This window comes from Geotrypetes seraphini, chromosome 2 (genome assembly GCF_902459505.1).
Source record: "Geotrypetes seraphini chromosome 2, aGeoSer1.1, whole genome shotgun sequence".
NCBI lineage: Eukaryota > Metazoa > Chordata > Amphibia > Gymnophiona > Dermophiidae > Geotrypetes > Geotrypetes seraphini.
In genome coordinates, this window is record NC_047085.1 from 264,809,673 (window position 1) to 264,831,811 (window position 22,139).

The window sequence follows — 22,139 nt, forward strand, 5'->3', positions numbered from 1 at the left end:
TTAACTACTTATAGTCTGTTTAGAGGCCTCATCCTCTTTGGGGTATAGTGGCAGTTATCTTTTTAGGCTCCAATGTGTGCTACCATCCATATCAATTGGATGGTGGGCTCATCCTATTCCTTATGTGCAGAGCTGGCACTGCATGGTAGCTAAAGCCTTAAAGGCTGCTTAGGGATAGCATTCTGCATAGTGATAGCATGCTTAGCTTGTGTGCTGGCAAGTGGTATTCTTAGAAGCTACATAGTACAGTGTGCTTTTATACTCTATGATGGTAGTAGCCGTGGATCATCTTTATATATAGCAAAATAGTGACATCATCATTATATATAGCAAAATAGTGGAATCTTGATATGCTAAGGGGTGGCAGCCTCTTTTTGCGCTGCTAGTGGCATAGTAGAGGTCTCCTTATGTGTTACTCAGTTCCGTCTTCCTTATATTCTTCATAGGGGCAGCATCATTTATGCTACGTGATGGCACACTTCATATCTGCTACATGGTAGCAGCATTCTTCATCGCTGCATGGTGCAAGCATATTATATGCTGCATTATAGCAATGTTCATGTCTGCTACATGATGGTATCATCCTTTACTATGGCTTCTTATGCCAGAGCCTGGAAGGCTTTCCAACAGTGGTGTGCTAAGGACCAAGTGGAGCCTGAGAGGGCTCCCATTTCAGTGGTCCTAGCTTTTCTTCAGGCGAGCTTAGAGAAGGGTTTAGCAGTGGCCTCCCTTAAAGTTCAGGTTGCAGGCCTTTCATGCTTCAGAGCATCCAGGGCTTCTAGTTCACTTACTGCTCATTCAGATATGACCAGGTTTATGAGAGGGGCACTTCATTTGCGGCCTCTCTTGCATCATCCTTTACCTTCATGGAATCTTAACATCGTTCTTCAGTGCCTTGAGGAAGCCTCATTCGAGTCACTGAAGGATGCTACTCTTCTGGATCTGACAATCAAGACTGAGGCCCTCCCACCACCACAATGGTTTAAAGGTGGTTAGGCGATAAACACTGGCAAGCAAACTCCTAATTCATAAGACGTACCTTAACGAGGGACGCTAAACAGCATCTCAACCTCAAAAAGATGGCTCCCCACCGGTAGGGTCGGGTTTAAAGCTCCCGGTATGCTTTCGTCATAACCGGAAGTGACAGCGCTCGTTACTCTAGCGCTGCTGAATGCTATCAATTGCTGTCAAAAGCTGGCATTCAATAGAAGAAAACAAACAAAAACGTGATGAAGGGTAAAAAGCATATCTTACATTATATTCCTAAGGTTTTTTTTGTTATTTTTAATATTTTGTATTATTTATTTAGAGTTTTTTTTAGTTATTTAGAGTTCTTTTATTTCATTTTCTGTTTTTCATCTTTTCCTTTTCTTTTGTTATATATTTTGTTAACGTAAATCTCTCAATAAAAGGCACTCCGCTCAAGTCTTGAATTCAACCCCTCTGGTTCTTCACTATTCAATTTATGGATCCATAGCTGCTCAGCCCGTAAGAGCCCCTGAGAGCGGTTGGTACAATCTTCTGCAACACGGTCGATCACACAGCAACGTAGGTCTGTGAATTCGTGATTGAATTCTAGACAATGCATCCTGGAGGACTAGAATCATATCATACTATCTTCTCTCCACAAAAGTAGAAATAAGTAGGAAGTTGGGCACTGAAAAGGCAGTTAGTCTAACCTCTAATGCAGAGGTATCAAACTGAATCACATAAGGGGCCGAAATCTAAAACACAGGCTAAGTCATGGGCTGAATTTTTTATTAAGATACTTAGGGGTCCTTTTATTCCGCGTTATGTTTTTTTAAGAAGTTAAGAGGCTCATAATAAAAACAAAAAATGTCTAAAAAGTGGCTTAAATGGCTACTTAGACGATCAAAAAGCCTGATCATCTAAGTACCCATAATCAAAGCTGGTTTTAGACGTATCTAAAACCAGCTTAGGCCTTTCCCCTGCCTCTAAACGCACAGAGATAAAAGAGACATTTTTAGAGGAGGGGAAAGGGCGGGAGGTGGACCGACCTAGACCTAGGCGTGCAGCAGGTATAACCAAAACTTTAGGCAGGTTGCCTAGTCGGCACTTATATGTTTTGACTTAGACCAAGTCAAAACAGGTATAAGTGCCGAAAAGGGGCCGCTGAGCTGATCGTGGCTAGCGCAATCAGTTCAGCAGCCCGGCAACCTACCCACCCCCCCACCCCCACCGCAACCATCACGGCAGGAGAGATGCCTCTTCTCCCCTACTGCGATCACCCCTCTACCCGAACTGTCGCGACCCGTGGCAGGAGAGATGCCCAGTCTCTTCTGCTGCGGGATGTGGCAATTTGGGTAGAGTGTTCGCATTGCAGCAGTGAAGATTGGCCATCTCCCCTGCCGCAATACATCACCCCCCCCACACACACACACTATCGGGGCAGGAGGGAGCCCAAGCCTTCCTGCCCCGCAGCCCCCCCCCCCGAACCCCCGATTATGTTCGGGGCAGGAGGGAGCCCAAGCCCTCCTACCCCGTGATCCCCCCGAACCTCCGATTACGTTAGGAGCCAGGAGGGAGCCCAAGCCCTCCTGGCCATGTGACCCCCCCACCCCCTACAAGATCGGGCAGGTGGGAGCCCAACCCCTCCTGCCCAGGTGGAGCCCCTACCCCCCACCCCCACTAAAATCCCAGGCCCTCCTGCCCTCGAATCGACCCCCCCCCCCCACGACCACCACCCCTGCCACCCCGATCAGCCCCCCCCCCCCGCTGACCCCTCCACCCCCAATCCTACCCTCCATACCTTGTAAACATTGGCCGGACGGACGGGTGCCAAGCCCACCTGTCCGGCAGGCCAGCCGGCTCCGGAATGGGGTTGGATTGGCCCAGGCGGCTCAAACCCAGCCCACAGGTCCAACCCTAACCCAACCCGGCCCATGTGCCTAAGGCCCCGCCCACAGGAGGAGCCTAACGCTCCCGGGCCTATTCTGGTTGGCTCAGGCCTCAGGCCCCACCTGTTAACCAAGTCGAGCCTTATTTCTTAGGGATGACTCGGTATATAAGTCCAAGATTTAGTGTGGTTAGTTTAGTTTTTATCAGTTTTGCACTGCCTTCTGTCTGGTTTTCAACATTATTCTTTGTGTGTTGCAGTGATGATGCAAGAATCCAAACTTACCAGTTTCCAACAACGACAGATCAATGGCTGCCTTCAGCGTAAGTGTCTTTGGTTACCAGTAATCATAGACAGTGGAATGGGTGGGCCACTATAGCAATTTGAGAGCATGGAGACAAGGCTGGAGATTAGTTTGTTTGGCTTCAGCAGCCAAAAAGGTGTTCTGCCATCCATTCCAGTAATGAACCCCCCTCCAATTCTCTGTGTTCTGTTTGCCCATGAATCTCGTCACATTCTCATCCACACAAGTGCCTAAGCCTCATTCTTAGTCTAGATGTCAGTCATATACATAAGATCAGTGTGCAAGGTAAAGATATTGACAATTAAAACCTCTCTGAATAACGACAACATGATCATTTTGGTTGCCCGATTACTTTTGCCAAGATGCTTTTGCCAAGATGAAGATACAAGTCTGTTTCTACAGGTGGTGCCACATTGCCTACTAGATGTAACCCAACATCTAGCGAAGACCCGGAGGTCTCACAGTCTGCCTCTCTTCCCTCAAAATCTTGTCTCACTCTCAGCCTACCATCCAAGCCAAGCCTGAGGCCTGCAGAGGTCTGCAGAGCAGGTGATGCTTACACCAGAGAGAAATTTCAAGCAAGACCAACTAGTAAGTAGCACAAAACATGTGCTTTTTGCAGCAAGGGTACTTGGATGTTTAACTCAAAATAATCCCTGGCATTAAATTGTCCTCTCAGCAGCAGATGGAAACAGAACTAAGCTGTTAGGCATAGGAGAATTCTCTCCGCAAGAGCTAGCTCTGTAGGTGCTGTGGGTTCTTGATTATCTCCAATATTGAGCCAACTCCTTAATTGTGTTCATGGAGGAGTAATTTCCATTGGGATTAGCACCCTAATTATTTTGAAAAGCTGATGCCTATGGTTCTTTCTACAAATAGCTGTCAAAACTATCTTCCTCCTTTGTTGTTTTTTCTTTAAGAACAGTTTTACTTTCTCTTTTCTTTGGGCAGTAATGAGAATACTTATGGTAAAGGTTTATAAACTAGATAATACTTAAAGTGGAGGCAATAAGACGCATCATGCTTTGTATAACCATGGTTAAGGAAACTTATAAAATATGTCATTAAAAATCACTGGAAGTTAGCAAACATGCTTCTCAATGCAAAATTGTATACAGCTAACATTGTAGCTTGCATTATAATTTAGTTATCATGACAGAGATACTGGATTAAGACATGTGCCAGGTTAGTGCATTGTTATTTACAAAGAGGGACACAATAAGAAAAAACATCTGTCCCTTTTTGGTCTAAGGCGCTAGGTGCCCAAAGTAGGAAACAGGGAAATGTCCATTTGTGAAAAAAGTCCAAAATATGGGGTTTTTTTGAGAATGGCCTACCTGTACGTTCAGGCGTTTAATCGCCCAGACCGCCTCTACATCTATTTTAAAGCCCTATTCCTGAACAAAAATTTGCCCAAGTCTCAAACGCCCAAAACAAGACCTTTAAAGCATGGGAGGAACCAGTCCTTCGCCTAAACCCATGATTCTCTAACTGGCGTCTGTCATAATTGCCGGTTAGATAATCGTGGAATTGTTCCCCCTCCCACCCGCAACGATTGTGGCAGGAGTGATGCCCACTCCCTCCTGCCAGAACCTGCCGCAACCCCCCGCAACGATCACCAGCAGGAGTTGCCCAGTCTCTCCTGCCAACACCCCCCCCCCCCGATAGTTCACCGGCAGGAAGGATGCCTAGTCCCTCCTGCCGGATACTCCCCACCTCCCAAAGGTAGCCCACCCAGGTGAGGGGCCTTAAGCGACTGGGCAGGTCAGGGCCTTAGGCCCCTCCCCGGTGCATCCCAAGATGCACTGGGAAGGGGCAGGCCCACCATTCCAGTGAAGGCTTGCCTGACAGCTGGATACAAGAAGGACCTGTCCGTCCATCTAAAAAAGGTTAGGGAGGTCCAGGTGGGCATGGGGGGGGGTTCAATGGGGGTGGGGTGGGAGTTCCGGGTAGGCTACCTGTGGGGGGTGTCTGGCAGTAGGGACTGGGCATCCCTCCTGCCGTGATTGTTGCGGAGGGTGGGGGTCGCGGTAGGTGCAGGCAGGAGGGACTGGGCGGCTTCAGGGGGGACGGGTAAAAGAGTCAGGCCTTGTCCTTACACCTGATGGCAAACCTTTTCCACTTGAAATTACCATATATACTCAAATATAAATCAACTCTGTAAGGGTTTACCTCAGTGCAATTAGCACTTACCTTCACCATGTAGCGGGTAAGTCCATCTCTGTACAGTCTGTAGTTTGTTTTTTTTGAGAGGTTGACAGTATAGTTAAAAGTAAATTTCTAGTATTTAAAAAATTGAGACAAATTAGAATAAAATTGATTCTTCCTTAGCAACAGCAGCAGATGAATCCAGAGACCAATGGGATAGCCCACATCTACAAGCAGGCGGAGATAGAGAAACTGAATAACAGGTGGTCCTATTGGCTGGCACTCCTCCTGCATCTCCAGTATGCTCTATCTCCCAGCAGGTGATGGTCGCTATTCAACTAGCTCCTGGATTCTGGCTGTGACTGGAAACTTATTTTCTCCTGTTGAAATTTTCTCTTCAGTGAGTTACAGTGCTATTTCTCCTGTTGAGATTTTCTCTTCAGTGAGACAGGGGTATCCGGCTGAACGGTGCTTCACCCTCCCTCCATTGATAAAGGGTCTGCCTTAGTCCCTATTTTTTCTTCTTTCCCTTATTAAAAAAAAAAAAAAAAAGAATACTGCAGTTACATTTCTGCCCTGCACTTGCTGTGTAACCGGCATTTGCTGTCTTCTACCGGCACTAATCACAAGGTTTTGAGTATAAGTTTAATTCTTCTGGTATTTGAACTGCGGGACATTTATTTTGTTAAGCGCTAAGTTTTTTTTTGTGAGGTGGAATTTGGTTTCTATGGGGTTACTTCAGTGAAGGGCTAATCTCGATTAAGGGAGCCGGTGCTTTCCCGCGCATTTGAAGGGCGAGCTTCTTTTCCTTCCCTGGTGATGGTGCTGCAGTGTTTGTCAGTGTCTGGGGCTGACTCTGCTCGGCAGTACCGCGGCCAGTGGGGAGGTTCATAATTGGACGGCTCCTTGGGGCGCTGCATAATTGCGCGGCTCTCAGTGTGGCCTCGGGGAGGTGAGGTCGGCTCCCGGTGTGTTCTTCAAAGACTGTCCAGGAGCCGGGTCTTTACACTGTTGAAAATCAAGCATCTTTCATACATTTCCTCCCCCAGGGTGTATTTTATACAAGGTAGACCACGGCTGTGTGTTTCTATTTCAGCAAGGGGCTCCGGGTCTGTTTTCTGCAGCACTGTTTTCGGTGCCGGCATATTTTGGCGCGAAACTGGCACGCGCTTGGGTCTCATGCACTGCAGCGTTCAGAGAGTTGTTTTGTGCAGCTGACTTTCTCGGAGTGTACCGCAGCTTCTCCCTTTTCGGGGTCAGTTACGTCGATACTTTTAACACAGCTTTGAACAATGTTGCGGTGGTCAAGTTTGGTGTGTATGTGTGTTCCCCCGGCTTCACTTGCAGAGAGGCGACCTTTTTTTCTTGGGCCTGCTCTGTTCTGTCTCCAGGCACTTCAAAGTGAGATTCTGCCCTGTATTTGGCCGCCTGCGCTCAGTTCTTCTTCGGAATGGGTTGGCAGGCGGCACTGCGAAGTAAGTGGCCAGAGAGTACCTGCGTTTCATTCGGGTAGTTCTTTGTCTCTCTCAGGGTCCATGACAAGTGAGGCTGTATGTGTATGGCGGTTTCCTTGATCTTTCTACCTATGTGTAGTGCTGCGTGTGTCTGGTAGTGCTGTGGAAATACTTCCTGTACATATGGAGCAGTTCTAGGGGCATGGGTCGCCTTGGTTACTGTAAAAAAAAAACAACAACCCAAGGTTGCCCTTTAAGGGTGGTTGGTTTTTGGAGCAACTTACATGTGGTTTCAGATACCACAGGCTGCCGCAGTTTCCTCTTCTTTTTCAGACTTCCATCATAGTCATTGTTACATTGCGAGACTAGTTGGTTCTCAGGAGTGTTCCTTTATTCTATGCAGAAATTATGATTGTCCTCCAGCTCGTTACCTGACTGCTGCTTCACTTTGTATGGGTCATTATCCCAGGACAAGCAGGCAGCATATTCTTGACTGATGGGTGACGGCACCGACGGAGCCCCGGTACGGACAATTTTAGAGTGATTGCACTCTAAGAACTTTAGAAAGTTCTAGCTCGGCCGCACCGCGCACGCGCGAGTGCCTTCCCGCCCGACAGAGGCGCGCGGTCCCTCAGTTTCTTAGTTTCCGCGGAGCTAAGAAGACACGTTTTTTTCAACGGCTGTTGAAACTTTTTTTCTATTGCCTTCCCGCTCGCGTAAACTTTTTGGCTTTGGCCTTATTTCGTTTCTTTTTTTCTTTTGTAAAAAAAAAAAAAAAAAAATATTTTTTCCTTTTCTTAATTTGATTTTCCCCGGCGGGGCCTTCTGCCACCATCGAAGCCTCGGCCTTCGATTTGGCGGAAGCCGTTTTTCCTTTCATGCCCCCTCAACCGGGTTTTAAAAAGTGCCAGCGGTGTGCTAGGCCTATATCTCTCACGGACCCACACAACTGGTGTTTACAGTGTTTGGGTCCTGAGCATCAGGCCTCTACTTGCACCCGCTGTGCTACTCTAAAAAAACGGACATTAAAAAATCGCCAAATACAGCAGCGATTACTGTTCGGTACCGAGATGTCCGACCCCGTTCCTTCGACTCCGGCTTCGGCACCGATTCAGTCGGCACCCTCGTCTTCGACGCCGCGTGATTCCACACCGGCATCTCAACAGTCAGGTAAGCCGGCTAAGAAGCCTTCCCCGCTGGAACGTCTTCCGGCCTCGAGTGCAGTGAGTCCAATCCTGCCGCCTGTAAGACGCCAGCGGAAGCGCTCCGCCCCTATAGAGGTGAGTCCCTCGACATCGGGCTCCTCATCTCCGGGGCGTCGAGCGGCACCGCAGGTACCGCAGAAGAAAAAAGCGGTACCGGTGCCATCCCTCGATGACCGCATTACGGCCATCCTTCAGGTGCAGCTTAAGGAGCAATTAGAAAGACTCCTTCCTGCTATCATGACACCGAACCTTCCGGTGCCGGCCCGCACCGAGCTATCGGTACCGGTTGTGGAACAACCCGTATCGATACCGATTGTGGAACCCGTATTACCCGCTTCCACTGTTTCGGTACCGCTTCACCTAACCTCATCGGTATCGATGCCAGTTCTTGCACCGGAGCCGAGAGCTCACCATCAATCGGTACAGACTTCGGCACCGGTGCGACCGATAACATCTCCTGACTCGGTATCGATGAGGTCGGGTAAGTCGGTGCGCAAAACCCGACACATTCAAACGTCGACACCGGAGTCTCAGGACCATGCTTCCCATGTCAGGGATCCTGATCTGTGGGGGGACTCAGAGGAACCCTTTCTTTCTGAAGGCGAATGTTCCTCAGAGGAGGAGGATTCGGCTGTCCCTGACCCATCCTCCAAACAGGTCACTTCCTCTTTCTCCTGTTTTTTGAAAGAGATGTGTGAATCCTTGTCCATTCCTTTGGAGGCTGAATCCAAAAAGTCTAAAGCTTTTTTGGATGCCCTTGATTTTGATCAGCCTCCAAAGGAATTTTTGAAACTTCCCCTTCATGACATCTTGAGGGAAACTTTCTATAAAAATTTAGAGACTCCTTTAACTGTCCCAGGGGCCCCACGTAAACTGGATTCTCTATATAAAGTAATTCCCATTCCTGGGTTCGACAAACCTCAACTTCCACACGAGTCATTATTTGTCGAATCCACCCTTAAAAAGACTTCAGGAGCCAGTGTATATGCATCTGTCCCTCCTGGCAGAGAAGGAAGGGCCATGGATAAATTTGGTAAGAGGCTCTACCAAAATGCTATGTTAGCAAATAGGGCTAGTAATTATGCTTTTCATTTCTCTTTTTATTTAAAGCATCTCCTTACCACCATGGCTTCTTTCGAAAAATATCTTCCTTCACGAAAGCATTCCTCTTTTCACACCTGCTTGTCGTCTCTTTTCCAATTGCGTAAGTTTATGGTTAGATCCATATATGACACCTTTGAACTTACATCCAGAGCGACAGCAATGTCGGTGGCTATGCGCCGTTTGGCCTGGCTTCGGGTATCCAAACTTGATGTTAACCATCAAGATCGGTTAGCCAACGCCCCGTGCCTAGGGGATGAGCTCTTTGGGGATTCCATGGACTCAACCACACAAAAGCTCTCGGCTCATGAGACGCGCTGGGATACTCTGCTTAAAAATAAAAAGAAGCCTCCTCCACCAAAACCATATAGACAGCAGTCGGCCTATCAACGCCGCTTCACAGCTCGTCCATTAACTACCACTGCTCAGCAACCCAGGCGTCAGAGGCAACAACAACGTCAGCCTCCCAGACAGCAGCAGCAACAACAATCTGTGAAACAACCTCCTCAGCAGAAGTCACAGCCCTTTTGACTTCATTCTCCACAGTATAGCCAGTATCCCTATTCCTGCTCTCCTGCCTCAGCCTATAGGAGGTCGACTTTCTCTGTTCCTCAGCCGGTGGGAAGTAATCACGTCGGACCAATGGGTCCTCAACATCATCCGCCACGGCTACTCTCTCAACTTTCAGACTCTTCCACCTCAAAGCCTGCCAAAAGAGTCTGCTTTGAACAGTCCTCAATCGGCCCTCCTTATTCAGGAGGTCCAATCCCTCCTCCTTCTGAACGCTATAGAAGAAGTTCCTCTAGATCAAAAGGGGCAGGGATTCTACTCCCGTTATTTTCTAGTCCCCAAAAAAACTGGAGATCTTAGACCCATCCTAGATCTTCGCGATCTCAACAAACATCTGGTAAAAGAAAAATTCAAGATGCTTTCTTTAGCCATCCTTTATCCCCTTCTAAATCAAAACGACTGGCTATGCTCCCTCGATCTCAAAGAGGCTTACACTCACATACCGATCAATGTAACCTCAAGACCATATCTCCGATTCATGATCAATCATTGTCATTACCAATACAAGGTACTGCCCTTCGGTCTAGCCTCATCTCCAAGGGTATTCACCAAATGTCTCATTGTGGTAGCGGCATTTCTACGCTCTCACTACCTTCATGTATTCCCTTACCTAGACGACTGGTTGATCAAAGCCACATCCGCTCAAGCAGTTCTCCTGGCCACCAACCAAACCATCCAGTTTCTACAAATTCTGGGGTTCGAGATCAATCTACCCAAATCTCATATCATCCCCACTCAAAGACTTCAATTCATTGGAGCGATCCTAGATACACTCCAAATGAGAGCTTTCCTACCATCCAATCGTCTTCAGACCCTTCAGTCTCTATGTCAGCAGGTGCTTTCACTACCTTCCATCTCAGCCAGACAGATGATGGTACTCTTGGGGCACATGGCATCCACAGTTCATGTCACACCTCACGCACGTCTTCACCTGCGCACTCCTCAATGGACCCTTGCTACTCAGTGGTCCCAAGCGTCGGATCCTTGCTCACGACACATATCTGTGACATTATCTCTGCGTCAGTCTCTTCAATGGTGGTTGGTATCCTCAAATCTATCCAGAGGTCTTCTGTTCCATCAGCCTCCTCATCAACTAGTCATCACCACCGACGCCTCTCTGTATGCATGGGGAGCTCACTTGAACGAGTTCCAGACTCAAGGTTTTTGGACAGCCCAGGAAAAGAAGCATCAAATCAATTTCCTGGAACTCAGAGCGATGTTTTATGCCCTCAAGGCCTTCCAACATCTTCTCTTTCCTCAGGTCCTTCTGTTGTGCACAGACAATCAGGTTGCGATGTACTACATCAACAAACAGGGTGGGACAGGCTCTCGCCTTTTATGCCAGGAAGCCCAGAAGATCTGGACTTGGGCCATAGATCACCATCTCTTCCTGAAAGCTATATACATTCAGGGGGCACAGAATTCTTTAGCGGACAAACTCAGCAGAATTCTCCAACCTCACGAGTGGACACTCGATCCTGTAACTCTGCAGTCTATCTTCACTCAATGGGGCACTCCTCAGATAGACCTCTTTGCAGCTCCTCACAATCATCAGCTGCCCCTATTCTGCTCCAGACTTTACTCTCCGCACCGTCTAGCAGCAGATGCTTTTCTCCTCGACTGGTCGAATCTGTTCCTGTACGCCTTCCCTCCTCTGCCTCTCATGTTGAGAACCTTGTTCAAGCTCAAGAGGGAAAGAGCCACCATGATTCTAATTGCTCCGAGGTGGCCCAGGCAACATTGGTTCTCCCTTCTACTTCAACTCAGTTCCAGGGAACCTTTTCTTCTTCCTCTGTTTCCATCTCTGCTTACGCAACAGCAGGAAACCCTTCTACATCCCAACCTCCAGTCTCTACACCTGACAGCTTGGTATCTCTCGGGCTGACTTCGACTGATACTCTTTTGTCGCAGCCCGTTCGTTCCATTCTGGATGCCTCCAGGAAACCAGCCACTCTGCAATGTTACCATCAAAAGTGGACGAGATTTTCTTCCTGGTGTCTTCTTCATCATCTTGATCCCACTTCCCTGGCAGTGGAGACGTTGTTGGACTATTTGCTTTCTTTGTCTGACTCTGGCCTTAAGTCCTCTTCCATCAGAGTCCACCTCAGTGCCATTGCAGCTTTTCATGAGCCAGTCCATGGAAAACTTCTTTCAGCTCATCCCCTGGTATCCAGGTTCATGCGTGGACTTTTCAATGTGAAACCACCTCTTAAAGCCCCTCCTGTTCTCTGGGATCTCAATGTGGTTCTTTCCGCCTTGATGAAGCCTCCATTTGAACCATTGGCTACATCTCCTTTCAAGTTTCTCACTTGGAAAGTGCTTTTCCTTATTGCTCTTACCTCTGCCAGGAGGGTCAGTGAGCTTCATGCACTTGTCGCAGATCCACCTTTTACGGTTTTTCACCATGACAAGGTGGTTTTGCGTACACATCCAAAGTTTCTCCCTAAGGTTGTCTCTGAATTCCATCTCAACCAATCCATTGTTCTACCGGTTTTCTTTCCAAAACCTCATTCTCATTCTGGGGAACAAGCTCTGCATACTTTGGATTGTAAACGGGCTCTAGCTTACTATCTAGAGCGTACGAAACCCCACAGATCAGTTCCTCAACTTTTTCTGTCCTTTGATCCGAATAAATTGGGACGTCCTGTTTCTAAACGTACGTTGTCTAATTGGCTGGCAGCGTGCATTTCATTCTGTTATGCTCAGACCGGACTGACACTGGAAGGTTCTGTCACGGCCCATAGAGTCAGAGCTATGGCAGCATCTGTAGCTTTCCTCCGTTCCACTCCTATTGAGGAAATCTGCAAAGCTGCTACTTGGTCCTCAGTTCACACTTTTACATCTCATTATTGTCTGGATGCATTCTCCAGACGGGATGGACACTTCGGCCAATCTGTTTTGCAAAATTTGTTTTCATAATGGCCAACCTTCCCTCCATCCCTCTTTTTGTTAGCTTGGAGGTCACCCATCAGTCAAGAATATGCTGCCTGCTTGTCCTGGGATAAAGCACAGTTACTTACCGTAACAGGTGTTATCCAGGGACAGCAGGCAGATATTCTTGCGTCCCACCCACCTCCCCGGGTTGGCTTCTTAGCTGGCTTACACTAACTGAGGGACCGCGCGCCTCTGTCGGGCGGGAAGGCACTCGCGCGTGCGCAGTGCGGCCGAGCTAGAACTTTCTAAAGTTCTTAGAGTGCAATCACTCTAAAATTGTCCGTACCGGGGCTCCGTTGGTGCCGTCACCCATCAGTCAAGAATATCTGCCTGCTGTCCCTGGATAACACCTGTTACGGTAAGTAACTGTGCTTTATTTCCGCTGCCAGCTCTTTCGGCTTTCTCGCGGAAAGGGAGCTGTAATATTGGCAGGTCACAACACTTTGCCAATTATGCCAGTTGCTTGCGCCTTTGCATTCTTTTCTCCCATTTCAAATTCTTTCTTGGCGTCACTGTGTGTTGAGTCTCCAAGGGTGATGCTGGTGCATGATCCCCTTCAAGGTTTGCTAGTGCTTGGGACCGTGGTTTCAGCTCTTCCGGCCCTAAGGGAAATTGTTCCATTTGCTTCCTGGTGCCTGAAATTTAAAAGGGGGATTGATCTGACTAGCAATGGGTTTCATTTGAGTCTCTTAGTTTCTCAAAGTTGAATATTTCTAATGGGAACTGTGAGATTATTTACATTTTCACATGTGGCCACTACATCAGCAGTATCTTCGCTTGGTTGTTCTCGAATGGCGATAAAGGTCTTTTAGGACAGTGTTATGACAGTGGTATTTCTCTGCAGCCAAGGAAGGTATGTGAGGTACTCAGTTGGCGTGTCAAGTACTTGTTCTACTTCCGTGGGTGGAATCTCTTCTTCCTCTTCTGTCCACGCATCATTTTACAGGACAGGAAAAGGGTTTAGATAGACTTTCTGAGCATGGACCGTCTATTGTATGTTAACATGTACAGCGCTGTGTACGCTTTTCAGTGCTTTAGAAATAATGCGTAATACATCCTGAACATTGGGAACTATTTGCTCAGGCGTTCCAGCTCTTTGTATAGTGCTAGGGCTAGAACCTCATCGCCTCGTCTTGATATTCAAACTTCCTAGCTTCTTCAGCAGATGCAGGGCGTGGCAGTTAGAGAGGGTAGCAGCGTTGCTTCTTTCTCGCCTCTGATTTCTCTTTTTCCGTGTTTTCCCCTGGCTGATGATTGGATGGCTTTGCCGGCTCGCTTTCAGGGCACAGTGATTAGAGAATCTCAGGATTGGCTGCTCCATCCTTGCTATGTGGGTCTGATGAGTCTTTCGACAGCTGATCTGTTGGAATTCCTGGTATCTCCGGATTGGTCACCTAGGGTCCAATCGCCGTGGATATTCATCCTACTCTGATATTTCGACCTAGCTTTTGAAAAGCTATGGCTGACGTGTAAGGTTGTTTCTTCTCTTATCCAGGCGATACGGACGTCTTCACCTGTGGCTTATGCTTCCTTATGCATGTTTTTCCTTTCTTGGGTACTTCTCTACATTTGTACCTTTCCAGAGTTCTCTGTTTTATGTTCTTTCTTTTGTGGCACATGTATATTTCCAAGGGCTTAGCGTTCAATTCCCTTCAGCTTCAGGTGCCAATCTTAGCTTGTTACAAGGGCTATGTATCTCGCTCTTCTCTTCCTTCTCTGCTTCGTGTAGTTCAGTTCCTGACCGGAGTACAGTATATTGGTACACCTCTTCAAACACCCTATCCGGGGTGCTGTCTTGAGGTACTTCTTCACGGTTTCCCGAAGGATTCCTTTCATCCTGAATGGCTTTGCTGTTACACTTGGAGTTTCTTCTGGCCAGGGCTTCAGCTCAGTGGTTTTCTGAGTTACAGGTCTTATTCAGCGGGGATTCCTATTTCTGGTTTACAAATTCTGGGGTATCAGTTCAGACAGTACCACGATTCTTTCTAAGGCGGTGTCCTCCTTTCTTTTATGCCCCTCTCACTTTTCCTTCCTTCTTCCTGGGAGGTGAAATGGGGAGGCGTGCTTTTCTTCACTGCATTTTTTTTTTTTTTGTTAGTGTGTAGCGTTCTCTGCGAGCTAGGTTTCTCGCGTCTTTTAGTCGTTTCTATCATTTTTATATATTCTTCAGGGGCCGTCTCAACTGTATGGCAGCATCCACAGCCTACATCGCTCAAAGGGTCCAGGAGGACATTCGTTACACTTGCTTGCTGGCAGGGACGCGGTTGGCGAAAGAACTTCATGACCATTCCGGCAGAGCGATGGCTACTTCTTGGACTTGGTCCAGAGGTTTTTTCCCTGGAGGGGTTTTGTCATGCGGCTCCTTGGTCTTACTAAAGTGCTTTATTTCAGCATTGCCGGTTGGATGTGGGGGCGCATGTGGAGGATGCGTTTCGTGCTTCGGTTGTTGCAGAGGCGGCGTTTGCTTCCCACCCAGATTGGGCATTGCTTTGCTACATCCCATTGGTCTCTGGATTCATCTGCTGCTGTTGCTAAGGAAGGAAAAATTATGTTCTTCCTGTTAATTTTCTTTCCTTTACACGCAGCAGATGAATCCAGAGCCCCACCCTTTCTGGATATTAACTATCGTTTTTTCTTTGCAACTTTCGAAGTTTGTTTTTCTTGCTGGTTGTATTCTGTATTATTACCTTTTGAGATTTGTTAGGGGAAAGGAGTTTTTTACATGCTGTGCCTTTTGATGGTTATGGATGCTTGGGCAAGGAGCTATACTGGAGATGCAGGAGGAGTGCCAGCCAATAGGACCACCTGTTATTCAGTTTCTCTATCTCCGCCTGCTGGTAGATGTGGGCTATCCCATTGGTCTCTGGATTCATCTGCTGCATCTAAAGGAAAGAAAATTAATAGGTAAGAACATAATTTTTCCTTCACAATTAGCTTTAATTGTTCAGGCATTGACACTTTCCAAATTAGATTATTGTAGTTCAGTATATGCAGGCTGTCCTACAGTAGATCTCTATTTAGAAAACTGCAGGTTATTCAAAATACTGTAGCCAAACTTATTAATATTATTATTTTTTAGTTCAAACATTCTTTATTGAAAGTTTTATATAGAATAATTTCATGCTAAACAGCACAACAGGGGAAACAGAACAGAAATATCTAGATATACAGTGATACTATATAATACAGTGATCAAACGTCTCCACACAACTTAAATAACGCCTAAAATCAGACCAAGTATGCTGAACAAAATGAAAATGCAAGGTGGAATGTGCACTTTCCAATTCAAATTTATGAGTTAAACTAGGGGTGTCAACGTCCCTCCTTGAGGGCCGCAATCCAGTCAGGTTTTCAGGATTTCCCCAATGAATATGCGTGAGATCTATTAGCATACAATGAAAACAGTGCATGCAAATAGATCTCATGCATATTCATTGGGGAAATCCTGAAAACCCAACTGGATTGCGGCCCTCGAGGAGGGACTTTGACACCCCTGAGTTAAACAGACAAGATTCCACCAAGTAGACACATGGAGATCATGATGAATTTTCCAGTTTCTAAGGATCACCTTAAGCGCAAGTGCCATTAAGATATTGAACAACTGGGATTGACCCTTAGAGAGGAGGGCAGACAATGGAATGTGTGGTGCAGTGGTTGAAGCTACAGCCTCAGCTCCCTGGGGTTGTGGGTTCAAACCCCATGCTGCTCCTTGTAACTCTGGGCAAGTCACTTAATCCTCCATAGCCCCAGGTATCTTAGATAGATTGTGAGCCCACCGGGACAGATAGGGAAAATTATTGGGTACTTGATTGTAAAACCGCTTAGATAACCTTGATAGGCAGTATAGAAAATCCTAATAAAACTTGAACTTGAACTTGAATATTACGCTTCTCCAAATGATAACAGCTGAAGAGAGTTTCTCAGTAAGAGATAAAATTTGCAAAATTACAGTCCATACTGAGGTCCAAAAAGGTTGCAAACCGGAACAATCATAAAGCATGTGTAGCAGCGTACCCTGCTCTAAGTTACAGTGCCAACAAAAGTCAGAGGATAGATGTCCAATTTGGAACAGCTTGCGTGCTGTCCTTAAGGCTCGATGATGAACGAAAAAAAAGGATTGTGTAAGTGTAGCAAAGTCAGCTTAAAGGTGATTGTCCAAAAATCCATCCATTGAGTAGGTGTAAGCATAAAACCAACATCTTTTTCCCAGACAGCATGAAGGGAATGAGAAGGTAAATCATCAAACTTAAGATCCTTACAAATGTGCGAAGATAAGTGTTGTTCCATAACCAGGGTATTCATACATTTAGAAAGATCCAGGATCTCTGTAGAGAAACTCAGCTTGCTTTTAGTAGCCATTTGAAGTAAACGAGATCCAGAAGATGATACTGCACTTCTAAGTCTGAAAAAGCCAACAAAATCTGATCCCAAAGTTGAGCCAAGAAATACAGGTCTTCCCTCATTCAGGAGGACCAATAAAATGGAGTATGGACAATCTGAAAATTGGTGTTAAGCCATAAAGATTGATGCATAGTATCCTGTATACACACTCGAAACATCAAGTCCAGGTGTAGGAAAACTTGAACAGTTTCAATCAAAATAGGATGCAATCTGATCCAGGAAGGTAGAATGTATCTAAGCAGAGATTTAAAGGTCAAAGAGTAAATCAACAATCTCTAAAAGGAACCATGCTGAAACCAATACCAACCCTGACCTAGAAGAAAAGCACAATGATATCTTTAAAAATTGGGATAGTTCACTCCTCTAACCAAACCTATCTTTTCTGCATGAAAATATGATCATGTGACACACCATTGTTGGTTTCTTTACATTGGCTATCAGTGAAGGCCAGATTAGATTTAAACTGTGTATTCTAATGTTTAAGATCTATCATGATTGGGCACCTCAGTGTTTGATTAGAAACATGATGGCAGATATAGGCCAAATGGCCCATCTAGTGTGCCCATCCACAGTAACCATTATCTCTTTCTCTCTTTGAGAGATCCCACGTGCCTATCCCAGGCCCTCTTGAATTCTGTTTCCACCAGCTCTTCCGGGAGACTGTTCCATGCATCTAGCACCTTTTCTGTAAAAAAGTGTTTCCTCAGATTACTCTGGAGCCTATCACCTCTTAACTACATCCTATGCCCTCTCATTGCAGAGTTTCCTTTCAAATGAAAGAGACTTGACTCATGCACATTTATATTACGTAGGTATTTAAACGTCTCCATCATATCTCCCCTCTCCAACCTTTCCTCTAAAGTATATAGATTGAGATCTTTAAGTCTGTCCCCATACACGTTATCACAAAGACCACACACCATTTTAGTAGCCTTCCTCTGGACCGACTCCATCCTTTTTATATCTTTTTGAAAGTACTGCCTCCAAAATTGTACACAATATTCTAAATGAGGTCTCACCAGAGTCTTATACAGAGGCATCAATACCTCCTTTTTCCTACTGCCCATACCTCTCCCCTATGCATTACATTACTTCATCTGGAATTATTTATATTTTATTAGGTATTTTTGTATACTTTATAGTTTCTCATTGACAAGAACATATTCTAGGCCAGTGATGGCTAACCTTTTTGAGCCCGAGTGCCCAAACTGCCGCACAAAACCAAAGAATTTCCTCAAAGTGCCAGCACGTCAATTAAACCTTAATAACAAGATTTTAGTATCTAAAAACTCTTTATAAAGTTGCCTGAACTATGTAACATCGTTTTTAAAGGTTGGAATCTTTGTATTGTCAGAGAATCAATTTGATTCACAATCCTTTGGTTTTCATTTCAATTTATTGGCAATTTATAATGTTTTAATGATTTCATTCAATTTAATGAATTTAGGAAGAATTTGATTCAGTTACACAATATATTTTAAATGTATTATTCACATAACATGTCAAATGTATCCTGAGTAAAAAAAAAGATAAACTTCTTAAAACTGTTAACTGTGTCAAGACTCGGTGTGTATTCCCAAAGAGTCTATACATGTTTTTTGGTAAAATTAACAATCAAATTAGAAAATAGTTAAATCATTACATTTCTAATAATATGATGTAAAGAAAACAAAAGAGCTTTCAATTAAACCAACCGTTTTTATTGGAAATTCCAGATTGGAATACAACAGGGCCATGTAAAGTCCCTTTTTTAAATAACATCTTTAAATAATATTTAAATAACTTATAAAGTGTCTTAACTGCAAACTGAAAACACTGCTTCATGTAAACATATGCATTGGGCATGCTCTGAAAAAAATTAATGTGATTTTTGTTGTTGCATGCATGCTGATAACTTGTCAATCCTTGGCTCATAGTGCGTTAATTTCAGAGCAACACATGCAGCACTCATGTCATCCGTTAATCTGTTTCTAGCATCAGATTTTATATGATTCAAAGCCGAAAACAGCTGCTCACAAGCATAGGATGACCCAAACAAAGTAAGAAGAGCAATCCCAAGTGCTTTCATGGACTTAAAATTGTCTGGCAGAGAATTCCACACTTTTAGGATTTCATTTTCAGAACTGCTAGCAGTGATTTCATTTGTCACCCTTTCACACTCAATACATTTAAGAGCCGCACGCAGGTCATTGAATTTACTTTTCCAGATAGAGCTTTCTTGAAATTCCAGTAGCTCCATTTTCAAATTTTGAATATCCAACCACTGTAAGCAGGAAAGATCAAGATCTTCAAATGTGGACTTTTCTGGGGAAGTTATCTTACGGAACTTTACTAAAATTCTCCTTTGCTTCGGCTACAATGGTGGAATATGCTTTGTGGATTTCCTGGTGTTTTTTATGACTGTCCACAAATGTTGTAGAATTATCCAAATGTATTTTTAGGTTGGGAAAATATTTTAGCTGTCCACTCTCAAGGTCTTTTTCAAAAACATGCAATTTTCTCTCAAAAGCTTTGATGTCACTAAACATGCTTTCTGCTGTTTTTCCTATGCCTTGTAATTTTTTGTTTAGTGCATTAAAGTGGTTAGTAAAATCTGTAAAGAACATGAGGTTGGTAAGCCAGGCCATGTTGGTGAGTTGAGGATAGTCTTCCCCCTTTTCGTTCATAAATAGCCTAACTTCTTCCAAGCAGGCCACAAATCTCTCTAACACTCGTCCTCTGCTCAGCCACCAGACATTATTGTACATCAGTAAAGTGTTATATTGTGCCTGAACCTCATCAAGAAGGGCTTGAAATTGTCGAAAATTAAGAGCACGCGCCATGATGAAGTTCACCATTTTTGTTACATCTTTGAGGACATCGTCAAGTTTTTTGCTGCTTTCTTTGGCGCAGAGAGCCTCTTGATGTATTATGCAGTGAAATTGAATCAGTGGATGTTTTGCTTCCTTAGCAATGAAACGAATGAATCCTGATGTTGTTCCCACCATGCTAGGTGCTCCATCGCTAGTAACTGAAACCACTTTTTCTGGACTTATGTCTAGTGATGAAAAAGCCTCCATCACAGCATTGTGGATATCTATCCCTTGTGTTCTTCCAGGCAAAGACAGCAGTTTTACCAGCTCTTCTCTCATGATGTCACCAGTAGCATAACGCAAAATGAGCGCTAGTCTTGCATGATTAGTAATATCTGTACTTTCATCCAAGCACATGGAGTAGAAGGGTGCTTTTTGTAAGTCACAAGTAAGCTGTTGACTAACATCAGCAGCCATTCGCAGAACCCTATCTTTTGCAGTATTTCTGCTTAGCGGCATCTCAGAGATGCGCTGCACAATTTTATCCTTGTTTTGGAAATCATGGAAGAGTGAATTACTCCCAGCCAAAATTGCCTTTTTGATAAAATCTCCATCAGAGAGGGGCTTACCATGTTTTGCCATGCACAGTGAAATTTGAAAGCTGGCAACTGTAAGATGATTAGTTTTTGAAAGATAGTTGCTAAAACTAAGAGACTGGGAGTGATATTGCTTTAATTTTCCTACAAGGAACTCTTTTCTTTGAGCTAAACCAAGTTCAGCAACACTGTTATGGTTGGTCTCAAAGTGACGTTTGACACTTGATGTGCGAGACACAACACTTTCATTACAAATAATACATAATGCTTTCCCACTGCGTTCAATCACTCCATATGTCTCTGTCCAGGCCTCTTGGAATGGTCTTCCACTATCTGTTTTTGCTTTTTTTGCTGTACTCATTTTCTTTGTTCAAGACTTCAAGTCTACAAAAAGATAAAATTTGTATAATAAAAAAAATCTAATGAAGTGCTGTATACAAATCCGTCCCCATAAAAAAATATGTGATTGGGGAATTTTACTAATTGTAGACATCCGTTTTGGTCAAAAAATATACTGTCCGGGTAAAAACCAGACTTGTGCAACCTGAGTGTATTGGAAAAGGACTTTTATTTTTCATTATTGGAGCCTTTGTTATTTTATTATGATGTTTACAAAAGCACTGTGAAGGGCCACATATACACTTTACTGTTTTTTGCTATATTGAGTTTTCCTTAAAGTACAGCGCAGAGGATTAGTGTGTTGATTGTTCACAGAGAGCCCAGCCCTCCTCTCAGCTTACTGTACTTCTCTATGCAATCATCATAAGCAGCTTTTTTATTTCCTTGAATTTAGCATGTCCCCCATGGAAGATACAGAGGTTTTTACAGAGGAGCACATTATTAGACACATTAACATCCCCCCATATCCTCACCTCTCTAGCATGGGAGCACTAGGAACTGTTCCTGATTACAGATGTCACATGTGGAGTCACACTACAGCCTCACTGAGTTCCTGTGACAGACTCAGTGTGAAGCTTCTCTTCCTCCCCCCACTTCCCCCTCACACACTGCCTGGCTCATAGGATACTAAGGGGAAGACAGGCAGGCTAAACATCCACTCACAGGACTGCAGCCAGCACAGGAGGATGGGCCGCGGCCCACCGGGACAATGCCCAGTCCTCCCAATGGCCAGTCCGGCCCTGTTGCCAGGTGAGCTGCAAAGCAGACACCGGCACACTCGCCTCCCGCCGCGCTGCATATCTTAATTGCGGACTAGAGAGTTGCACGGGGACAGAAATCCCACCCGTCCCCACCCGTCCCCGCCAAAGTCTCACCTGTCCCCGTGAGGAATCCCACCCGTCCCCACTCATCCCCGTGAGGAATCCCTCCGTCCCCACCCGTCCCCGTGAGGAATGTCCTCCGTCCCCGCCCGTCCCCGTGAGGAATCCCCTCCGTCCCCGCCCGTCCCTATAAACTTCAGAAATAGTTATTTCATTTAATTATGCTAATGAATTAAAGGCTCTGGTAGAAACCCATTTACAAATAAGCAAAAAGACTTTATTAATTTGGAAATATTAATTGGGAAGAATACACACTTTGTAAACGGGTTTCTACCAGAGCCTCTTTTGTTTATAAATTTTTATCAACACAACTAATATACTACTTTATCCTGAAGCAAAAAAAAAAAGAAATAGAATTCTTTTCCTACCTTTGTTGCCTGGTTTCTGCTTTCCTCATGTTCTCATTCAGTTCCTTCTATCCACTGTCTCTCTTCCTTCTGCGTCTTCCATTTGCTCTGTTACTGTGCCTCTCCCTTTCTCCCCCCTTCCAAATTGGT

At 45.1% G+C, this 22,139-nt stretch overlaps 1 protein-coding gene across 2 annotated transcripts in view; it reads left to right on the forward strand.

Annotated features, from left to right (window-relative positions):
* The window catches only part of C2H22orf23 (chromosome 2 C22orf23 homolog), a 69,504-nt gene that overhangs the window by 17,800 nt on the left and 29,565 nt on the right, over window positions 1-22,139 (forward strand). For both annotated transcript variants that reach the window (XM_033933846.1, XM_033933847.1), the window contains exons 3-4: window positions 3,118-3,180; window positions 3,564-3,752. In XM_033933846.1, coding sequence (XP_033789737.1) covers window positions 3,118-3,180; window positions 3,564-3,752 — 252 coding nt within the window. The remainder of the gene's footprint in view (window positions 1-3,117; window positions 3,181-3,563; window positions 3,753-22,139) is intronic.